This window comes from Python bivittatus, unplaced genomic scaffold, assembly GCF_059951505.1.
Source record: "Python bivittatus isolate LINGU-HERP-01145 unplaced genomic scaffold, Pbiv_v1 ctg000440_np1212, whole genome shotgun sequence".
Classification (NCBI taxonomy): domain Eukaryota; kingdom Metazoa; phylum Chordata; class Lepidosauria; order Squamata; family Pythonidae; genus Python; species Python bivittatus.
The window spans coordinates 6,820,997-6,842,839 of NW_028277063.1; the positions used below are offsets into that span (position 1 = coordinate 6,820,997).

Sequence of the window (21,843 nt, forward strand, 5' to 3'; positions counted from 1 at the left end):
AAAGAAGGGAAGGGAAGGGAAGGGAAGGGAAGGGAAGGGAAGGGAAGGGAAGGGAAGGGAAGGAAAGGAAAGGAAAGGAAAGGAAAGGAAAGGAAAGGAAAGGAAAGGAAAGGAAAGGAAAGGAAAGGAAAGGAAAGGAAAGGAAAGGAAAGGAAAGGAAAGGAAGATGCAGGAGTAAAATTGGTGCTCCTTTATTACCTCAATCATGTGCTAAGTGTTTTCCATTTACCTACAACTTGGCCACCCAGACTTTGGGATTCTCAGGAAGACATGAATAATTACTTTTGCTTTTTTGAGATGAACTATTGCTCAATTCCTATTTCCATCCCAACTTCTGGGAGATTCAATTTCTTACCATCCAGCCCTATTGCCTGGGCAGGCTGGGATTCATATCCTACTTGTGGCCCACCTGGGTGAAAGAGACCAAAAGCAGGAAGGTGAATTTTAAAATCAACAGATACAACAGTTTTCATATCTTGTAGGACTCTCCAAGCTGTAATCTAAGGATTTTGAGGCTGGTGTCAGATCCACAAGGTCCTTGCAACACAGCAGATTGGCCTGCTATATTATCTTCCTACTTATTGGGAAGATGAGCTTCTTTCTTCCCAAGCCCATACTGGCAATCAGTAATCATACCACCTAATCCTGGAGTGAGCAAGTTGAAGGAGACAGGGGCTGCAACATGGCCTCTGCACTTTCCAGGGGACTATAGGGAGCCATCTGGTGAAGTCACCAGAAGGGCTGTTCTTTTTTTGTTATTTTTTCCCTGTTTTTTAAAGGAGCAGGTGAGAGAAGGAGCCTCTGAGAGGCAAATTACTCCTATTTTTATCCTTAAAATCCACCCAAACAGTTTCTAATTGTCATCTGGAGGCTCATTTCATGTGTTTTGGAGGAATTTAAGGAGTAGTTTGCCTTCTAGAACCTTCTGCTTCCATTCCCTTATTTAATTTTGGAAAATAAGAAAAAAAGAAGTGCTGGGGGGCAAGTGCTGGGGGTGGGGTGACATGAGGCCCTAACCACTCTTGTACTAATCAATTTTACTGGTAAAAAAAGAAAGCTGCAGTGTCCCACCATGCCAAATTGAAAGCAACTAGACCAGAAGTTGGTTCAGGTCTCTATCTGAAACAAAATGAAAACCAAGGGCAGGAGATCCATGAAAGATAATCTAGAACTCAGGAAAAAAATCACGAAACAACTAGAGGAGTGTAGGAAAAAAATTCCATAATAGTCTTACCAAATGGTCCTGGTTTACCTTCCACTCCAAGACCAGCAGGTTGAACACCATATGGCAGCTGGCTAGGTTCTCCTAGAAGAAAGAAAATTTTAGCTCCAGTGTGCAAGAGATATGGTTTACAAAAATGAATGTCCTACCTGAGTCTACTCCTGAACTTCAGTCTAGCTTTCCAAGAAGACAACTGGCTACCCCTGAAAGCTGCCCCTCTTTAATGCCCCTTCTAGGAATACCACTCTATTGTTTTCTTTAACCAGAAGAGGAATTCAGTTGGTATAACCCTTTTCCTCCTTACGTATTGGACTTCCTTCCAATACTGATGATGAAAAATATAATTCTACTTGCATGTATGACCTATTTGGAATGATCGTTTCAGTTCTTAGAAGCATTGTCTAGTGGGGGAAAATATCTCTACCTACAAATTTCCTAATCTGTTTACAGGTATAGCAACTTTCTAACAAGTCTAAACATTGGGATTCTTTAAAAGCTACCTTGAGTTAGTTAGCATTAGATTTAAATTTATGCTATATTTCTGCTCTTAAGCAGTGTATAAACAACCCCATCACAAATCATTCTGCTCTACAACACACCATATCTGCCAGCACCATAATCTCCCAAACCAGTAACTTCTGGTTGCTGTGGTTGCCCTCTGTACGGAAGTTGCCCAGCCCCTGTAACAGAGATGGCAGTCAGAAAATTAACTGGAACAGAGAGAATCCCTTCCCTCTGTAGCCACCCACACATCCCACATCTTGAGACAAATCTGCAAGCTCTCCCACAACCTTGAATTTCAAGTAAATGGAACAGGCATTCCCTCACTCCAGGGATCTGAAGCTCTAGGACAGCTTTCCCCAATGTGGTACTTGGATAATAGATTACAACTTCTATCATCCACAGCCACTTTCTGTCCAATACCTTTGAAGGATACTACTCTAGAGAAAGAAGCTTGAGGAGATCTGTGGTTCTTCCATAAGAATTTCTCATTGCCTTCCTCAAATGACATCATTTTTTTTGGAGGAAGCCATGACAGAAGGTGCTCAAAGCTTGTTAAGCACTTAGCAAAGTCCACTCAGCTAACTTCAAACTGTACAAAGATTTGTTGGGTTGCCAATGCCTGGCAGAGGAATGCTGCTCTTCATTCTATAACAGCTTGAAGACTTACCTCCATATTTGGTGGTGGCTGCGGCAGCAGCAGCAGCGGCAGCAGCAGCCCCAGCTGGGCCCCCTAGCTGACTGCCATATGGAATCTGGGCACCTGCAAATGAAACAAACCAAAAGACTGTGTTCACATGACACATTTAATCCATCAACATAACTATGGTTTGCTCAATTAACCTAATTTCCTGGGTTTGCATAACACGCTGGACTTTAAACAAGCCGTATGGGCTGAATTGGCACAAAAAGTGAGGCTAAAATGTGGTTAGCAACTTTCTGCAAACGCAGCCTGCACTTCAGCATTCCTACCCCACAGATTCAAGACCTGTTGTGATTAATGTCTTACAAAGTAAGCATCTTTCCTGAAATCTACTTTCTCCAAACTGATAGTTCATTCCCCAGATCCACAGCTGTAAATGGAAGGGGAGGCTGGGAACACTAGCTGCAAGAGTGGAAGATCCGGAATAAGGCCTTCTGCATTTTAAAGCAAATATATCTATAGGGAAGGAGGCTTGTTTCAGCCTGAGGCCATAATAGTGATAAGGATGCCTTTGATGCTAAAAATTCAAATAAATAATAAAATAATAATTTATGTCATTTTCTGATCCAAATTTCTCCTTTTGGAGCTACACATTGCCTCACAAGATAAATAGGAGCTATACAGTACTGGGATAATTTCAGACAAGAAATTGGTATGATAAAAAATGGCAAGAAAAGCCTAATCCCATGATAGCCCTGATCAAAATTCACAGACAGACTGACTGGGTTTGCACAGCATCTTAAGCCATAGTCTAGTTGATTTGGAGGTAATTGCAATATACATAAACTCAGCTAGTGTAGTTTGCACACCGTGGTTATGGCTTAGCATGAGGTAAAAGCCACAGACGTTTGCAATCAGTGGTTTATGGCTTAGCACAATGTGGCTTCAAGAAACCATGATTGAAAGGAATCGTGGCTTAGCACAATGTGTGAAATCTACATGTTTGCTCTTCAAAAATGCTGATCCATCTAATTATGAATCTCACTGGAACAGAGGAAGCATTGCAGTTCAGTAGCCATCTTTTTAAGCCAAATGTTAGATATTCCTGCCTTGGCAACTTGTGCCTTCTAGATGGGCTGGGACTACAATTGCCAGAATTCCAAGAAAACATGGGAAACTGATCTGCTACTTGATGCTTTTAATTAGCAGTATGGGATTCCAGCCATGAGCTATCCCCATACTCAAAAGAGCATTTCAATTGCCATGAACCTTGAACTTCACTGAAGGGAGATAGGACGTTGTCTGGGTCTCATGTAAATTGCCTTGCACCTTAAACTAATGTTCCTGACACTTTCATCTGCTCAAATGACTTGCTCCCTGTCACACTTTCTTAGCTGAAGCACACAATAGCCAAAATAAGCTCTCACACTGAGCTAGAGATCCATGGTTGATAACAAATTTTGTACCCCGTTTCTTTCTTACTCTTCGGCTTCTCCCATACCATCTCAGTTCCAAGTGAATTTGCCCATCACTACCAATATGATGCAGTGGCAGCGGCGGCTGCTGAATTTGAACATGAACAACCAATGTTCAAATATGGCCTTTGTCATCAAGTTCATCGGAAGGCTTAAGCATATTGCCATCCTTTTAGCCACCCCCACTCCCCCTTTACCAGTTGTTCCGTTAAAATGGCTCTCTAAACTCTTTGGAGGAAAGGAGAAAAACAAATGTGAGAAATTAATACCACCCATCCCTATTTCCACCTGGCTGAGCTCCAGCAAGAGGAAATCCATTGCCTCCAGCTCCATAGCCTGAAAAAGAAAAAGAAAATGTGATTTTCCTAGCTTCAAACCATCAATCTTGAATTATCTACTGTCTTATTCTAAAGCCGATGAATTCAGCTAAAAAGACAGCACTTATTTCCTAATATATTGGTCAACAGCTCCGCATTCTGGACATACCTATGTATTACAGCAAGTGGTGTGTAACAATATTTTCTGGCTGCTTCATATATACAGCTGTCTGTGCTTCTGAATTAGTGATGCCACGGAAAACCATGAACAATTTGCATGTAATAAATAATGCAACCATGATTTGGACCTGCTTTGTGAAAATCCTGTGTATCAGGCATCCCAAAATGAGATGGCAGAAATGGGAACAAAGAAGAAAATGAAGGGGCAATCTGTACGTAACAGTGCAGCCAAAAGAAGCTGCTTTCTACCCAGTTTATTGACCCACTAGCTCAGTACTGGTCACTCTGACCTGCCTACCAAAATGTTCCTTGACTAGCAGATGGCAAGTGCTGAATTTCTGTACATTAGCAATAGGGTATTGTTAGTACAACTCTGTGAAAAGGCCTACTTGCATGATACTTACAGGTGTCGCCTGTGTGAGAACACGTGTAGCTTTCTTACCATTGCCATATCCATTCTGCAGTCCATTGCTTGGGTAGCTTCCGGCTCCACCACCACCCAAATATCCTATTGAAGAAAGTATAAAACCAAGACACAAACAGATGGACGCTCTTTTCCTCTTCTTCCTTATCTTTTGCTCGGCCCTCACAATAAAGCTCAGATAGCAGAGCTGACACGGAAAACTGGAAATTACTTCTGAACATGTGTAGAGTATCTTTCTTGTTCAAGTGAGGAGACATCGGGGACAGAGTCTCTAAGCTAGAGGACGTGTTTTAAAAAGAGAATTGGACCTATGTATTTCTCTTTGGAGAGATAAATGTTTAAGAAAACCGCCAGTGACTTTGTACCCACAGTTTTGCAGCTAGACCCCCTGTGGACTAATTCTTTCTTCTAGGTTATCAAGCTGCGTTCTACCTGGTGGGTAGCCGTCAGAAATGAGCCCTGTTTGTATCCTGCTCACAGTAATCAGAAGCTAAGACTGTTCTGAATGCTTCCCTTCATAATCTTCTCTGTTCCTTGCCTTGTCGCTGTTCTTCATTGCCCTGGCACCTATCCCTGAGAGCAATCCTTTGTTCCTTTCTTAACCCCTTGAGTCCTGCAACAGCAATGTCTCACACTGTATGCTAGAGAGCCTAGTATATGTAATTTCCCATGACTCCCATGTCCTTATGACATCAGGTATCTGATGAGCAAGGATACATCAGCATTCCAAGCACAAGAGCACTGCAATATGGTTTTCCCTGTGGTTGATACTATATTGCTCAAGATCCAAAGAAACGGGGACACTGCTGTTTCAGTACTCAAGGTGCCAGGAAGCAAAAGTGTTGAGAATGCTATTAATAAAATATATGTGACATAGGCAATTCCATCTGGTCTAAAGATGACAATTTTTTAAATTTCAAAATTCCATCCTCCTGAGCAAGATCATAGGGTGAAGTTTCTGATCACACATTTAAATATCTTATGTGACATTTAAAGATGTTATTTACTTGTTCATTGTGTTCATGTTTGTAAAATTCATGTTTATGAGTAGGGGGAAGGAAATGTCAAAGAGGAGAATCTCTGTGGAGATACATGACACAGAAGAAAAAAAATGGCCTTGGGAAAATCTCTGCAGGGATGCAGCAAAAATAAAAATTAGAAAAGGAGAGTCAGCTTGCAAAAAAGTGTCTTAGACAAGAGCAAGAGGATATTATAAAATGAAGGGCTCAAATATAGCAGATCAATGTCCTAAACTAGGAAGAAGAGCTTACTTACACAATTGTGGTCCCTGGGTAATTCTCTGTGAATTCCTGCAGATCGGTTCTGCATCTCCACTGTAGCCTATTCAGAATTTTCCCAGAGCCTAGCGTTTGTTTGAAGCCTTATCTTCTTTTGCCATGCACAGCTTATAATGGTAGGGTTCCCACCACTCCCTCACTTCCAAAGACAGACACAATGCCTCAGAGATGAAGTGTGTTATTTCTGGACTCACATGACAAGGACAGGTTGGTCGTGTGAATTCATAGATGTCTCCTTGAAGAATCATAGTTACTGGTAAGTAACCAGTTCTTTTTCCTCATGGTCTTTGTGATTCAACATATAAAGGAGAGTCACAAGTTACCGTATGTGGAGATGGGCAAGAGATCAAAACAAGGATAACATTGCCTTGCCAAATCCGCATCTTATTGAGACCAAAGGCACAATCTGTAATGTCTGATGAACTGGAAAAGTGCAACCACATGGCAACCTACAAGATAAAAATATAACCCTGAGAAAAGGCGGCTGTTGAAGCTACAGTATGGCTATCATTGAATAGCTGTGGACTCTAATAGGATGTGGGTTTCCTGCCAAATCATAATGAAGTGTAATTGTTGCTGTGACCCACTGGCAAGATGTTGGGATGATATAGGAGTGCCTTTCCAAAATCCATAATTGCAGATCCTTCTTAAAGGAAACAATTCAGCAAAGAGAAAAATGCAGTGGCATGCTATCTATTTATCTCATTTGCTTGTCAAACTTATTTATTTATTTATTGCATTTATATCTGCTGAGAGTCTTGCAATTGCAGCAATGGATGGATGAAGGAATAAATGAATAAAAATAAACTGCATGTTGAACATGAAGTGCATATAAAGTCCATTGTAAGTGGCCTTTGGAGTTAGAAAAAGATAAGGAGGATCACCTCATAGAATAAATGAAAGTCAGAAACTGCAGCTGGCAGGAAACAGGACCTGAATAAAGGATGACTTTATCCTATGGAAAAGTAATAAAGCTCATCTCAACAACAGACACAGAGTTTGCTGGCACTTCTGGCTAATCTAATAAGCACTAAAAAGGCTGTCTTCCAAGAAGTAATAGAAGGGGCAGGTAGCTATGGGCTCCAAGGGTTTCAATCTGGACAGGACCAAGACTTACAAGTGAGTCATAACACTTCTCCAAAGGCTTGGCTCAGAGCCTATTTCTGGAGATGCTGTGAGCCAAGAACCCTGGTTATGATGGGCCTGCACAGACAAGATTTGACTATGAATCCAAAATAAACACAAGATAGAATTTTACTCCCACCAATTTGGCATTTCCTAAAAAAGAGTGCTAAAGACCATACAGGCTGAACAATGCCAAGCAATTTCCCTTGAAAGAAGTTTAAGATGATGCTGAGAGAAAGAGAGAAGAACAAAACCATAGATGCTACTTTTGTAGAGGTCAGAACAGAGGAGAATTGTGGGAAGAAAAAGCCCCAGCTTTACTGTAAAGATCCTGGTTTTTCAGGCTGAATGCTAAAAATGGCTCTGGAACATTCTGTATGGGTTCAACAGTATAGAACCCATATGTGAACTTGTGCTTGCTTTTAAGTAAAAGCAGAGAGCATCAGCTTGATCAATGTATGTAAGTATGTGAATTGCAGGGTTAGCCTAGCCCTTTTGTGTTGGAAGGAGCTAGAACCTTCAGGTGTCCCAAAAGAAATCCACTGGAGAAGCTGAGATACTATTACCTGCTTTGGAAGGCTTGCCTCTTGCTCCAAGACCTGTGGGATGACAGAGTGAGAAGTCAGACCTCTATATATTCTGCAGTGCTTTTGGATATACACATGTATATATACACATACGTTCCAAAGGGAGAAATTGAGACCATGATTTACATAAGAAAACACTTTAAAAAAAAGATCTGCCTCAATAAATAGAGATAATGGAATAATTAGGCTGACTTTGCATTTGTTTTAATTCAAGTTGATATATAAAGATAAATGTGAGAGATGCTTTTTCCAGCAGAATAGTTTGTACTTTGTACTTTGTTCTAATGTTATCATACATTATTCTGTAAAAATGTTCCATGTAATATCTGTATTTTGTAAGGTTTATGTATCTTTCTTTTTTCTTTCCTTTTTCTTTTAAAATAAATTAACTTTTTAAAAAAGAAGTGCTTCTTCAACGGAGAACAGGAGAAATAAAATGAAGAAGAAATAGATCCTTACCTCCCAAGTGGAGATCAGGACGGGGGTAACCAACACCTCTGTAACCTGGAAAGCAAAGATGCATCATGAGCTACATCCTAGTTCGAACATCACTTGTTTGTTTTTAAATTGGGATTTAAATTAAAAGTGGTTATATTTCATTTCTATGTGAACGACATACAAAGCATTTTTAAACAATCATGCCAAAGCAACTTTTCCTAATCTGATACCCTCCAGATATTTTTGTATGCTAGAGCATCATGAGAGCCCTGAGTTGAGAAAGTTATGCTTGCCCAACATAAAATATCTCAGATGACTTTCCAAATTCCTAGCCAGCAGCAGTCTGGGAAGTTTGTGCTAAGTGAAACAAGTTCCACAGCAATGCATACTATTTCAGAATCTTAAAAAAAAATGCTAGAAATTTGACATTAGAAGCATTTGCTTAAGACAACCTGTTTGGCTTAAATATTCAACAGCTGTCCCTCATAACATCAGGAAATAGTTCCTGATGTGTCTCTCTGCACTTAATCAAACATAGTTTTTGTTTACTAGTCTTCAGTAAACATCTAATACTGCAAGATGGTTTAAAAAGGGGATCTGTGAACTTCACCAAACACAAATCAGGTGGCTTGGTTCCCATATCTATAAAGATGGGCAGAGCTCTATGTCTAGGCCAAATCAAATCTTCTTCACGTCTCATCAGAAGTACTGCTATAATCAAATGTAATCAGTGAATTGTCCATGGCTGGTCTATCCTACCATTAAACAAACTGAGGCAGCTGACTCCAACTGCTGGCATGGAATATCATAAAACTTGAACAAATCCTTAATTTTGAAGAGAATTTTTTAAAAGGCCAACCATTTCTAATCTTTGTGCAGGCAAATATATTGTTATTTTCCTTGGTGTTTTCTTATTCATGTGTCAATACTCAAGACTTAGTTCTGCTGTCTGGTTTTTTTTAGATTCTGATCTTAAAAATGTTTTGTTCAGCCATCGGGAAAAAATACATATAAATTCTTAAAATGTATCTTCTACTATTAAGGGTCTAGAGAAGGCATCAGACAGATTGATCTTTCAACAGTCTTCTTTTTAATTTGCAGAGTCCAACTGATAACTTCCTCCTCTACCACCAGCCCTTGCTCCGGGTGGACCTGTTATCATGGCGATTCACTCTGCTTTGTCCAATTCACTTTCCTTTCCATCTGCTTTAACCCTTTTCTTTCCAATGGGTCATGTCAAGTCTGAAGGCACAGCCTTTCTAATTTTTGCACAGAAACCAGTCATTTGGAGCACAATAATTTGTAAGTAATAGTGCAAGAGGAGTTGGGCTTAATAAACTAATCCATTTTCCATCATTCATTTCTCCTACAGGAGAAACCCTCACTTGTTAACAGAGGGTGGAAAAATTACCCCCCCCCCATTTTGTGCTAAACCTGCCAACAACCAAAGGAATTTCTATGGGCCTTGCCCCACTTGCATTTAATTACAGCACAAACACACCCTGGGAAGATCTTTTTCCTACTGTGTCCTCATGCAACAAGCAAGACAGGCTTAAATGGTTCCAGTGTTAAAATAGCTCCCCCCCCCCTTTGGACAGTATCCAAGGACAGACTTAAGGTGTGTTAACTGGAAACAAAGCCAATCAAGGCAGGACTTGAATCAACAGTGGGGTAGCAAATTGTACACCAATGTAGTCCTCTGCTGACTCAAGGATGAGTGGAGAGAACTTCAACTCTGGTGAGAAAAGTTCCTAAATCTAGTCCTTATGCCTCGCCCTTCCCATGATGTTGAGAAATGCTGAGAAGGTTTTAAGTAGGGTTGCGCAGAATGTGCCATAACATCACATTGTGGCCTTGGCTGCTCTAGATGTTCCAAAAGTGATACAACATGGAATGTTCAGAATAGGCCTTTTTTAATGTAGGACTACTGTACTTGGAGAGCTCAGAATATCTATTTTGAAGATGGAACATTGCATGCATTGAAACTGAGCAAGAAAGGCCCATCGTACCGGTTCCATATCCAGCTGGGATTCTGTAACCTGTGAAGAGACAGAAAGAATCCGACAGAGAAGTATTAGATAGGAACATTAATCAATTCAGAAAAAAAAATGGAAAAAGGGGATTGCTGAAAAGTCCTGAAATAATAGTTTTTTACATAGTGTGCCAACCTGTGACCTCAGGGCCACATGCTCCTCCAAGTCTGCTTCCCCAAGCATCTTCCTAAGTTAGTCACAGAAAGGGACAATTATTAAAAAAATAGGTAGTAATCTCCTAGCCCTGTCCCCTTTTTGGGCTGAAGCCACTGAAAAGGCAGAGGTGGTCCTCAGCTCCAGAGAGACTATACATCCCTGCTAAATACTCTTTTAAATCTTCTCATCACAAATATCTGGTTAAGAACCTGATTGCTAATGTCTTTCCAACCATTCTGGAGTAGGTATGCTCAGAGTTGGGTGCATTACACTGAGCAGAAGAAATCAACTGCTCTGTCTATATTGAATAGGCATCATAGTCCCTGATGCATATTTAGCAAAGAGACTGTCGGTGCAAGATTTTGTCCTGCCAGGTTGGAATCTGGCTGTCAACATGAGCATTGCCTACCTGGCTTCCCTGGTTTGCCCCCAAAGCCTCGTGGAGCCCCAAATCCATTTTGAACTCCTGCAAGGATAGAAACAAGGAAAGCTAAAATTTGGGGATGGGATGACTACAGGCAGACTTAAGGTGTTTTTCCCTCAAACCATAAATTTTGCTTAGTATTGACAAGGAAAAGGAGTCCAAATCTTGCATCAATTCTTTCAGACTAGATTGGTTGTGATGTGTGCACAAGCAGAGAAACCAGAGAATCAGCCACCGTTACTGTGCTGGGCTAGAAATCCTACAAGGGTTGCTAATAAGATAAGAGTATTGATTGAGAGAAAGCATTTATAAGCCCCTCTTTAACTGGTGGAAGAGTGGCATGAAAAAATGGAACAATTACTTTAAAATCAAGAGGTCCACATTTGTGAACTCCTTAGTAGGCGTGTGCAAAGTCTTCTGTCTTAGAACGTTTGAAGATTGGAATGGGCTGCTCTGAGTGGTCCGTAAGTGGCTTGAACTTGGTACAGACCATTCCAACCTAATCTGAGTGCTTCAAGCATTCTGGAAATGGTCCATCCCCAAACAGCCATTCTCAGGTTACTCAGAACCCTCAGAATGAATCAAAACGGAACATCCTAAGGTTCAGATTTTCTCACACCTCTGTGGTGCTAGGAATGCCTGGCTCTACAATTTGTGTAAATGAAGAAGCGGACTAGACTTACAGGCTTCTGCAGGGAGGGTCAAGATCTGCAAGGTGGAGGGTGCTGCATCACAATAGAAGCCCCTCCCCTTTTGTATACATGTATGTGGGTACAAAAGGGGCAGGGCTTCATGCATAACACCGCCATCTTGCAGATTAGACTATTGCTGACTACTCAACATCTGTGGAAGAACATCCTCTGAAAGCTTCATAACTAATACATAAACACCGCCCTGTAAATAACTAAAATGTATTCAAGCACATCTGGCAAATGTAGTCCTTTCCACCACCCTTTTTGCTTTCCGTCTGTATGGTGCTTATCACACAGGGAAGCATTCAAGGGTGACTCTGGGTTCTGCCAACTCCTTCCTCCTTCTCTGTGCCACCAGATGTAGGGGAACCTTCGGTCCTTTCAAGTTTTAAGAAGGCAAATACAAGTGTTTCTGTTTCAGTCAAACTCTAGCCCACAAATACAAAAAAAACACACACAAAGAAGCACAAAGCTGCTTAGATTTATTCTACTTATGTGGCTAAACTTACCTAGTCCTGCAGGCAGCCCTTGGGGCCCATAGGCAGAATATTTTCCTATGATTATAAAAGACAAAGATGGAAAATGTAAACAGAAGGATAATTACAGGTCAGTCTGTACTACAAATTATGACCCATATTGCTGTTGAACTGTTACCATATGCTAAATATAATATGGATCGGGGGAAAAACTGGGTTCACATGCCCCCTCATCTGTGAAACTCACTGGCTCTACGGACCAGTTAACAACTACTTCTCAGTTTAACTTAAAGGGCTGTTATGGCGATAATTTGGGAGAGTTCACCCTGCTTAATGCTTTTAGCTCCTTAATGGTAGGATAATATCAAATAAGAGAGCCAGTTTGATGCAGAGGTTAAAGACACTGAGCTAGAAACTGGGAGACCAAGAATTCTAGTCCTGCTTTACACACAAAACCAGCTGGGTGATCTTCTCTCAGCCCTAGGAAGAAGGCAAGGGCAAACCACTTCCAAAATCCTGCTAATAAAACTGCAGAGACTTGTCCTGGCCAGAAGCCAAGACTGGCTTGAAAAATAAAATAAACCAACAAAAGATTCTTTTATTCTCTCTGTTGATAATTCCCATAATCCCCATGCTGGCTAAGAATTCTGGGAGTTATATTCTAACCAGAATGAGAGAGAGAGAACATATGTGGTTAAAAGCTCATCATGCCATCACTGAAACCAAGGAGGTATTTGCCATGCCTCCTTCACATCTATGGCTTTTTTCATCTGGTAGGTGGACACATTTCAGAGCAACATAAAACCCCAAGTTGCAGTTACCTAATATTCCACTGACCTGATATAACAAGAGGCAAAATATCTTTGGTACTGCATCAAAGATATTGCATAATAACTGGTAACAGTGGGGGGTAATTATTTAATTTTATTCCTCTTTTGAAATAAAGTGAACCTCCTCCCCAACCTGTCATTGCTACCCAACTTACCAGCTTTGGCTCCAGTTGGCCCCAATCCAGCTCCTGGCTGTATGCCTCCTGCACCTGAAAGATAGGACACAAACAAGGAAAGCTGAAGTCAGGGACATCCATGGGGATGGGTCCAAAATGTCAGGATGGCAGCTGCAGCTCCATGACTGAAGCATCATATGCACAATGCATGTAAACAGGGAGGGGGCTTCAAGCATGCTGTCATAGCCACTCTGTGGACTTTTTAAATCCATCCACAGACACCCATTCCTCCTTAGTTTAGTTTCAAAGTTCAACTGAGCTATAAAACAGGCTGGGGGAAATGAGTGAAATCCTTGAAACAGGAAGAAACAAACAGGGTAGGTTGGTTTCTCTAGATGATTACTTCTCCCGAGAGAACTATATGGTGCTATGAATGCATGGAAATTAACTCGATTTCCACGTATACAAATTTAAATCACTCACTGAAATAGGCTTTGAGAAAGAGGAATCGCGTCAATCAAGTAGCACCCCACTATATTTCTAAGAAGGCTGAGGGGAGGGAATGACACAAAATACTTACCTCTTATTAGAGATGGAAGGTAAACTCCTCCCTGGCCACTTACTTGAGGTTTCACTCCTAAAATAAGTCCAAAAGAATTAGGGAATGAGACTGGAGTCACACATTGGTTCATACGTCAAGTTAAGTCACAAGATTTAAACATGATTTGTTGACTAGCCCAGCTAGGTGATAGCATCTAGCCAGCCTTGGCTGTTCTAAGCAGCACAGAACCTGGTAGTACTTGGATGAGAGACCACCAAAAACATCAGGGCTGAAGCAGTAAATCTGAAAGGGAAAAAAAAATCACATAAGATGAGCCAGTTTGGTCTAGTGGTTAAGGCCCCAGGCTAGAAACCAGGAGATTGTGAGTTCTAGTCCTGGTTTAGGCATGAAAGCCGGCTGGGTGACTTTGGGCCAGTCCTTCTCTCTCAGCCCAGCTCACTTCACGGGGTTGTTGCGGGGAAAATAGGAGGAGGAAGGAGTATTAGGTATGATCACTGCCTTGAGTTATTATAAAAATAATAAAGGCAGGATTTTTTAAAAAATCTAAAAAAAAAAGTAGTGGGAAACTTTTTTATATACCTAGGAAAATTATATGGACACATCCACAAATCATCAGGGGTCAGGTTCTTTTTGCTACTGATGTTTTCTGAGCCATAATGCCTGGGTTCATACATACTTCTCAGTTCATGGTGGCTGGGTATTGCTTACAGTATCTCCTCTTACATCAAGAAATGTATACGCTCATCCTAGATACGGGTTTAGGTCCAGACAAAGATAAGTCAATGAACTATGAGCGAGGCTGGTTTAATCTGGCTTTCTTTATGTCCTGACTTCCAGTATGTCTTGTGGAGAGAGAATTTTGCAATACATCAGATGGTTGAATTAATCGTCATTATCATCCAACCCCACACAACATCCTGTCCTACCCTCAGGTCCTAAGCGCCTGCTCCCATTGTCCCAGACTGTGGACCTGCTCCCTGGAGGCGATGGAGCAGCAGGCCCACTGTGTATAGCACATGTATGCTTATCCTCAGCTGGGGCTGTATAATGCAGCACTTCAAGCTGCTATAACCCTTGGCTGTTTTTGTTGCTGAGAGAGCAGTTTTTCTGTCGCATCTGGTGGAAACCATCCATCGTTTTTTTGTGACAAGTCTGATGGGGTCAAGTCTGGGCCTTTCCACAAAGCTCCTTTCAGAGCCTGAGTCTCTGATGCCAAAGGATTATTTAATCGCTGTGGGGAGACATTTAGGACTTCTAATCCACCTAGAACTGCACTGGCTTCTGGCATAGAGAGTTGGCCAGCCTGCCTTTATGGCTCTGCGAGGGTGTGTCAGTGTCTCCCCCCCCGTCCCCTACTGAGGGCACTAAGCAGGCCTTTGTGTGCAGAAGGTGGACAAGAGTGCTAGAGGAATTTGGCATCTTTGTGCCAGACAGCTATGTGGCATAGGATGTAGTGTGCAAATTCCTATTCCTTTCCTATTCCCACCAGAGTGGTCCTTTGGGATAGATTGGAGGCACAGAAAGTTTGGTTGGGGAGTGGGAAATATGGAAGGCCAGCTGTGTTGAAACACTCTACTCCCATTGCTGGAGAAAAAAAATTCCAAGGTGCTTAGCTTATAGCCTTCTGTTCTCTCCACACTACAAGATTCTCCTCAGTAGCAACATATGGTTTTAACTAGCCTGCAATTGACAACAAATTCCTCAACCCTTCTTGTAATCATATGTGCAACTGTTAAATAATAATGATAGCTAATTTTTTCTAAGTACTGTTTACTGAGATAGTTTTTAAAAAATAAGACAGTCCCATCAGTCAGTTTTACAACCAAAAACACAGAATGCAAAATGGGGGAAAAAAGGAATGGGAAGGAGGTCAGAAAGTGAGCAGCTAAAAGTTACTAAAACTGCACACCTGATGTTTAATATAGAGTAGCGTTCCTGGTTCTTATTAGATCAGTCCAAAGGTTTATCTAGCCTAACTGGTGTTAAGGCCAATTGTCTAAGATACCTGCAGGAATATATAACCACCATGATTAGGAAATCTTGATCCCCTTATGTCCTATGAATCTGCCTCCTTTTAAAGTCATCTAAGAAGTTTCTAGACATCATCTGGGGGCAAAGCTATTTAACTAGCTCCTCTGTTAAGATGCACTTCTCCTTATCAGTCTTCTTGAGAATGCCAGTACATCACTTTCAGGGGAAGTATGGTGAACTGAAGATGTCTCTGCGAAATGGAGCCGATGACCATGGCAAAGGCCAAGGAACTGGTGAGTAGACCGGTTTCTTGGAACCTCTCCGGATAAGGAGAGGATGGGAGATCGTTCACAAGTGCTCCGGATGGCTGCTCCTCATGAAGGATTGGCCATCTTACTTACAACTGCAGCAGAGACTTTTAAAAGACACTAAATTCGCAAACCTCACTTTCTAATCACTTTCAAAAAATTGCCTATTAATCATCTTAAAGCTATTAGAGACCTTCAGAATGACAAATTTGAAAAGTCTTCATTGGGTGAGTTTATCTTCATCTCTGAACAAAGGAAAAATTAATTACAAGCTTAAGAACTTAAATAATTTGAAATAAAAAAATTAGAGAGAGAAGCTGAAATATAATTATATTTATAACTGCTGTGAAGAATATAGGAAGCTACTTCTTTATACCTTTATATCATTCTTCATATCTTTCCCTTTTTTTCCTACTTTCTTCTATTTTTTTTCTTATTGCACTTTTAGCTTTTTCTGTTATTTCTCTCTTTCTTTTTCATTTCTCTGTTCTAATTTAGTTTGTATTAGTTCTTATTATTTCTCTTAAAACGTATATATATTAAGGGTTAAGGGTCCAGATAAATTTGGAATATTGACTTTTACGATAAGATTTTGGAATTAACTACAAAAAATAAATAACTTCTCATGGGAAACAGATTTATTTTGGTTATCTTGGCCGTTGCAAGTCATAACAAAAGAGAAGTGATGATTTTAGAAACTAGACACTAGAGGTGTCTACAGATTTTAAGCACAAGAAAAAAAATACAAGCCTGTTTTTGATGTCGGTTAATACAGGGACTTACAAAATGACACAAAACATAATATTGGAAATATTAAAGATCTTTGAAGGATAGAGCCAGAAATTAGTCACTACAATATTAACACTGTCAGTAAAGATGTCTGCTCCTATGGATAGACTATGTCTAAAAGGTGTTAATGAAGGAATTGCAGATGTGGAACAAATTTTATCTGACAAGACAGAGAAAGTACAGAATGTGGAACTACAAATGTCAGGTCAAGAGAATAATTTGGAAAAGGACGCTTTATTGGATATACAAAAGAAATTGGCTGAAGTTTTAAAATTAAAAGGGAAATACAAATGATAAACTGAGAGAATGACCTGGAAAATGTTTTCTTATTGGATCGACAAAAGAGGCTTGCTAAAGCCTTGAAGAAATCTGTGCGATGGGATAAAGAAGAATTGAAGAGAAATCAAATTCTATGACAATATTTGATTGAATTAAAGATCAAAACAGTTAGAAGTAAAAGGAAGGAATATAAAGTTGTTTTATTTAATCAAGGTTAAAATGACATTTTTTGCAATGTCTTGCAAACCTTTATGGACTTTTTGCTGACACCAGGATTGAAAAGTTGATGTTTTATGGATTTGCTTAGAGATAAGGGATGGGATATGGGATGAAAATATATCTGTTTAACCTGCTAGGGGGTAAAGAATTATTAAATTTGTTTATACTTCTGATGAAGGTTGGAAGTCACTTCTTTATATATTTTTTTCTTTTTCTTTATTATATGCTTTCTTTTTCTTCTTTTTCTTTTTTCCTGCACTTTTTATTCCTTCTTTCCATTCTCTTTTCTTTCTCTAAGTTTAGTTTGTATTAGTTTTTACTATTGTAATTAAAATTCTTAATACAAATTATATTAAAAAAAGGGAATAAACACATACTTTAAAATGAAACAAAGTATTAAAATTAAATATGAAATGGCAAAAAAGAAAAAAAAAGAACGTCAGCACATCAAGCCTCCTATCCTCACCACAATCTACAATGTTGAATTTTGTAAGTTTGAGCTTAGGAACTGAAGCCCTCTTGATATTGTTGGACTTTAACTCCCATTGGCCAGAGTCTGGGAACAATAGGATTTGGAGGCCCTATGCTCTCTGCCATTCCTAAAAATCTTAGGTGTGATGTGAAGAAATGCTTTTTTTTAATCTGTCTGAAATCTCTTGCCATTCAGACTGAAGGCACATCCCTTGGTTCTCTAGAATGACAAAGCAGAGGACAAACTTGTAAGATACAAAAGCTGAGCAGTTGTAAGACGGGATGTTAATTGCTCCAGTATTGCACCTGCAAGATAAATGGAGTATAACAGCTTATCCAGATGTGCTGGCAATATAACTCCCAGAAATAGCAACACAGCTGGCTGTTGACCATACTTGCTGAATATTCTGGGCACTGTATTCCCAACATATTCAGAAAAAAGGTCTGCTGATTAAAATTGCTTTATTAGACTTTAATCTGCAGGCTAAAATTTTAAAAATTCTCTCAACAAGTCACCTTTGTTTTCCTTGACATTTGCATCCATTTACTCTTAATGTTAATTTGGCCTGATTTAGAGTGCTGAGAAACTAAAAAACAAAAAACAAAAAAAACCTTTATTTAACTGGTGTTAACAAAATTGTTATCATAATGTTACTTTTGGATTTTCTTTCTTTTTCGAATAGGTAACAAAAGCATCTGCCGTTTTGGTTCACTGTCATTTACAGCCAATGAAAATAGGGCTCTTGTTTCTTTTTAGGCAGCCCCGAAACCTTTTTGGACATACGGTTTTATTATGAATGGTGGGCAAGGAAGGAACAAGAGCTGAAAACAGTGTATTACATTCAAATGATAAATGTATTTACAAAAGAAAAAGTATTCACCAAAGAAAAAAGGGGGGGAGGGAAACCTTCAGTCAGTCAGCCAGTCAAGCAAGCAATCTCTCTCTCTCTCTTCGTATATTAGAACGAAACTTAATGTATTTTGGACTTTGTCCTTCTTCAAAACCTTTTACTTTATTCAGGCTACTCTTTTAGGAAAAGCACCTATATAGTCTGTACCTACTTTCCTTGTGAGAGACTTTATAAAAGTAAGAGTGTTTGAAAAGCCTTGTTAGAAACACGCTGAGCTTCATCTTAAAATATCGTTTCAGATAGCAATTGGGGGTTTTCCCATCTTGGTTCTTGATGCTTTTCTTCTTCACTGAATTTATTAAAAGAAAACTGTGGTTAAAATTAAGACTGGGGGGGCGGGAGGTAGACTCTAAGGAACTTTATTCTTCCATTGTACCAAGCTGGAAATAAATATACCACACACATCATTCTCACAATGTATAATCATGAGGTAGATTTCATTTAATTTGGAGCCACAAGCAGATTTTGGCTGAAACTACTCCTATGGGCTTGTGCTCAAATATATGACAGGGTTTGGTAAATTTTGCAACAACTAAAAAATTCTATTAAGACATGAAATGTCCACTTAGTGGTATGTTTAGACAATTTTACATTTCGAGTAAGGATTTAAGCAAGCCCTTCTCCTGCCAAGCTTTAGTTGGCAAGGTGGATTAACCTAATTTCTTCAGTTTGGTAAGCCAGTTCTGCTCTGTTCAGAAGCATCATTTTGTTGAACAGAACCTCAGATTCTGCCTCCCCCAAACTGCAAATCTTGCCCTGATCCCAGGATTGCTATGTGAACAACTGTTCTCTTATAACTCACCTCATCATCTCACCACCTTTACCATTTCCATTTCTTCCTTTCCCTTGGGCTGTTTAGCGGAAATGGACGCACGTTGAAATTTAACAGCAAACTTGCACTGATCATGTGCAAATCCAGTGATAAATGAGAGATAAACCATTCATTTTAATGACCTGGTTCCTGCAGGCTTTCTAGCCACCTCACTGAGTTCTCATAACCAAAATATTTTGTTTTATTATATACAGGGCCTTACCGTTTCCTTTAAAAAAAATCCAACAAATATGAAGTGTGTCAACTACATGCATTGCAGTGAATAAAACTACTATAGGCAAAAATCACATCAGATGAATAGGTCAAGAAGCATATATAGAAAGAAAAATAGGACAACCGTGAATTCTGATTCTGTTTGTAACTTTATAAACTTGCATCATGTCTCTTGCATTCATCTTTTTTCATTTGTTTTTAAATTCCAATTATGTCTTATTTTCCTCATAGGAAAGGGGGTCCATGTTTGTGATAAAAACAAAAAATTGGATTCTCCATTGCTCCCTGCCTGATACATAACCCCCCTTTTCACCCCCATCGGTCTTACTTACCTCCCTGCAGGCTGCCCCTGGTCAAGCACAAGAGCAGAAGCATAAGGCAGAGATTCAACCTGGCCATTGTGAAACGCTGCAGTCACTTCGCAAAGCCTCTGGGTGCCACACAATGTTGAGTGGGGAAGGAACAGCTGCTTTTATCTCCTCTTCTCACTCCACCCACCTCACACCTTCCTTCCTCATTCAGTACTCAGACGATATTCCTTTTGGTTTTGAACAGAATTCAAAAAAGTGTTATGGGGTATAAACAGCGTACTACAGTCCTACCTACTCAGCTATCTAACATAGATTTGCAACAACAATTTCTGCAAATGCTGCCGGACACAAGCTATCACAGTTCTGTCCACGCAACCTGTGAGGACCATGCTCACAGAAATATGAGTACCACTGCTTCACTGTATTTTGGACTCATTAAATAGATCGAGTTGGTGGTGGTTGTTTTTGCAGAATAGAAACTAAAAAGCATAAATGTTCAAATGATCTGAACTTTTTTTTAAGGCTGCTTTTAATTAATTTCATGGTAACGGCTCAATCGTAATTTGATGGGCTTTTAATTTTGTAAACTGCTTTGAAAATGTGTTGAAAGGTACCTTAGATATCTATGAATAAACACACAATGCTTCACAATGGCTACAGAGCCAGGCTGAGCAAAGGATATATCTCCTCAGAGTACCGCATATAGTTCTGGGCATCCGATTTCCAGGATACTGACAGGTTAGAATAGATTCAGAAAAGGGTGACAAAGCTGGTACATGCCCTGTAAGGACAGGCTGAAGGAACTTGGGAAGTTCAGTCTGAAGAAAAGAAGACTAAGAGGACACATAATAATAGTGATCAGGAGCATAAAGTAATGCCATAAAGAAGATGGTCAGAGACTATTTTCCACTGCCACAGAAACTAGGACCAGAAATAATGGGTGATAAGTTGCAGCTACCTAGATTTAACTATAAGGAAAAACTTCCTGATGGTAAGATCTTTCCATCAGTGGCACAGTCTACCTATGGAGATTATGGGTTCTCCATCTCAGGAGGCTTTTAAGAAGAGGCTGAACAGCCACCTCTTGAGGATGGTTTAATTGGTTTTTCTCTAGATGATGAGAAAAGTAGATGAGATTATCCTTGTGGTCCTTTCCCTCCACTCCACAATTCTGTGAGACTATGAAAATGGCACTTCTCGGTTTCATATACAGAAGTCATCTGAGCTGGCATTTGGCTATTCGTTACTGCTGACAGCATCTTCCATTGTGCAAAGGCAGCAGGCGAGCGTAGCAGAAACAGGGAAGACTGCATGGAACAGATGTCCTTTAAGGGAGGGGAATGGCTAGGTTGGTGGGAGGAATAGTTCAGGAGCAATAATAAGGGGAAACTAATCTCTCCTCTCCTGCAATGCACCTTCATGCTTGGAATGCTGCATCTGCGGAAGGCACAGACCCTCTGTTGCTTTCAGAAAGGGAATATGGGGTAAACTCTACCTGTTCTTTCTTCTTCAAAACAGCTCTGTAAAGTCATTTGCAAAATCGGCCCTCCTCATCCAAGATAAATACTTGGGTTGGTTTCCCTCCCTGAAATTATTACATATCCGCCTGGATGTTTCATAAACTTTTGCATCCAGCCAGCTGTGTAATGTTCCCCCCGAGCCCCCCTTTTTTCTTCCTCCTCACTTCTCCCTGCTAGCCGTGTTTAAACTGTCTGGGATGGACACAGTCTCGGCTGTTGAACATTAGGTTTCCTGCCAGGTCTTGTTCCCCAAAGATGCCTCCAGCTCTCGTGCTGAAAGTTCAGGAGGTGCAGCCTTTGCAAAAATGTTTAATGTGGACTAAACTACTTAGCCGCATATTAGCTGATGATCTTTTCTGAGTGTCATTTCCACTTGGTTGCATTATGAGTCATGTTCTTATTAAACAGTTGTTAACGATCTGGAAACTTCTATCTGCAACATAGGAATAATACTGGCCAACTATACAAGTTGGTTGCATGTACCACTGGCATGTATATGAAAGGTATGGGTACCCTTGGG

At 40.1% G+C, this 21,843-nt stretch overlaps 1 protein-coding gene across 2 annotated transcripts in view; it reads right to left on the reverse strand.

Annotated features, from left to right (window-relative positions):
* The window catches only part of GREP1 (glycine rich extracellular protein 1), a 28,850-nt gene extending 8,926 nt beyond the window's left edge, over nt 1-19,924 (reverse strand). Inside the window, exons 1-14 of one of the 2 annotated variants that reach the window (XM_088142787.1) lie at nt 19,825-19,924; nt 13,518-13,574; nt 12,977-13,030; nt 12,025-12,069; nt 10,809-10,865; nt 10,220-10,249; nt 8,232-8,276; nt 7,752-7,784; nt 4,781-4,846; nt 4,130-4,177; nt 2,394-2,486; nt 1,822-1,902; nt 1,235-1,306; nt 356-409 (exon numbers count right to left, since the gene is read on the reverse strand). In XM_088142787.1, the coding sequence (XP_087998913.1) occupies nt 356-409; nt 1,235-1,306; nt 1,822-1,902; nt 2,394-2,486; nt 4,130-4,177; nt 4,781-4,846; nt 7,752-7,784; nt 8,232-8,276; nt 10,220-10,249; nt 10,809-10,865; nt 12,025-12,069; nt 12,977-13,030; nt 13,518-13,574; nt 19,825-19,891 (802 nt within the window). In that variant the 5' untranslated portion in view covers nt 19,892-19,924. The remainder of the gene's footprint in view (nt 1-355; nt 410-1,234; nt 1,307-1,821; nt 1,903-2,393; nt 2,487-4,129; nt 4,178-4,780; nt 4,847-7,751; nt 7,785-8,231; nt 8,277-10,219; nt 10,250-10,808; nt 10,866-12,024; nt 12,070-12,976; nt 13,031-13,517; nt 13,575-19,824) is intronic. The other variant, XM_088142788.1, reaches the window with a different exon arrangement.
* Between the last annotated feature and the right edge of the window lie 1,919 nt (nt 19,925-21,843).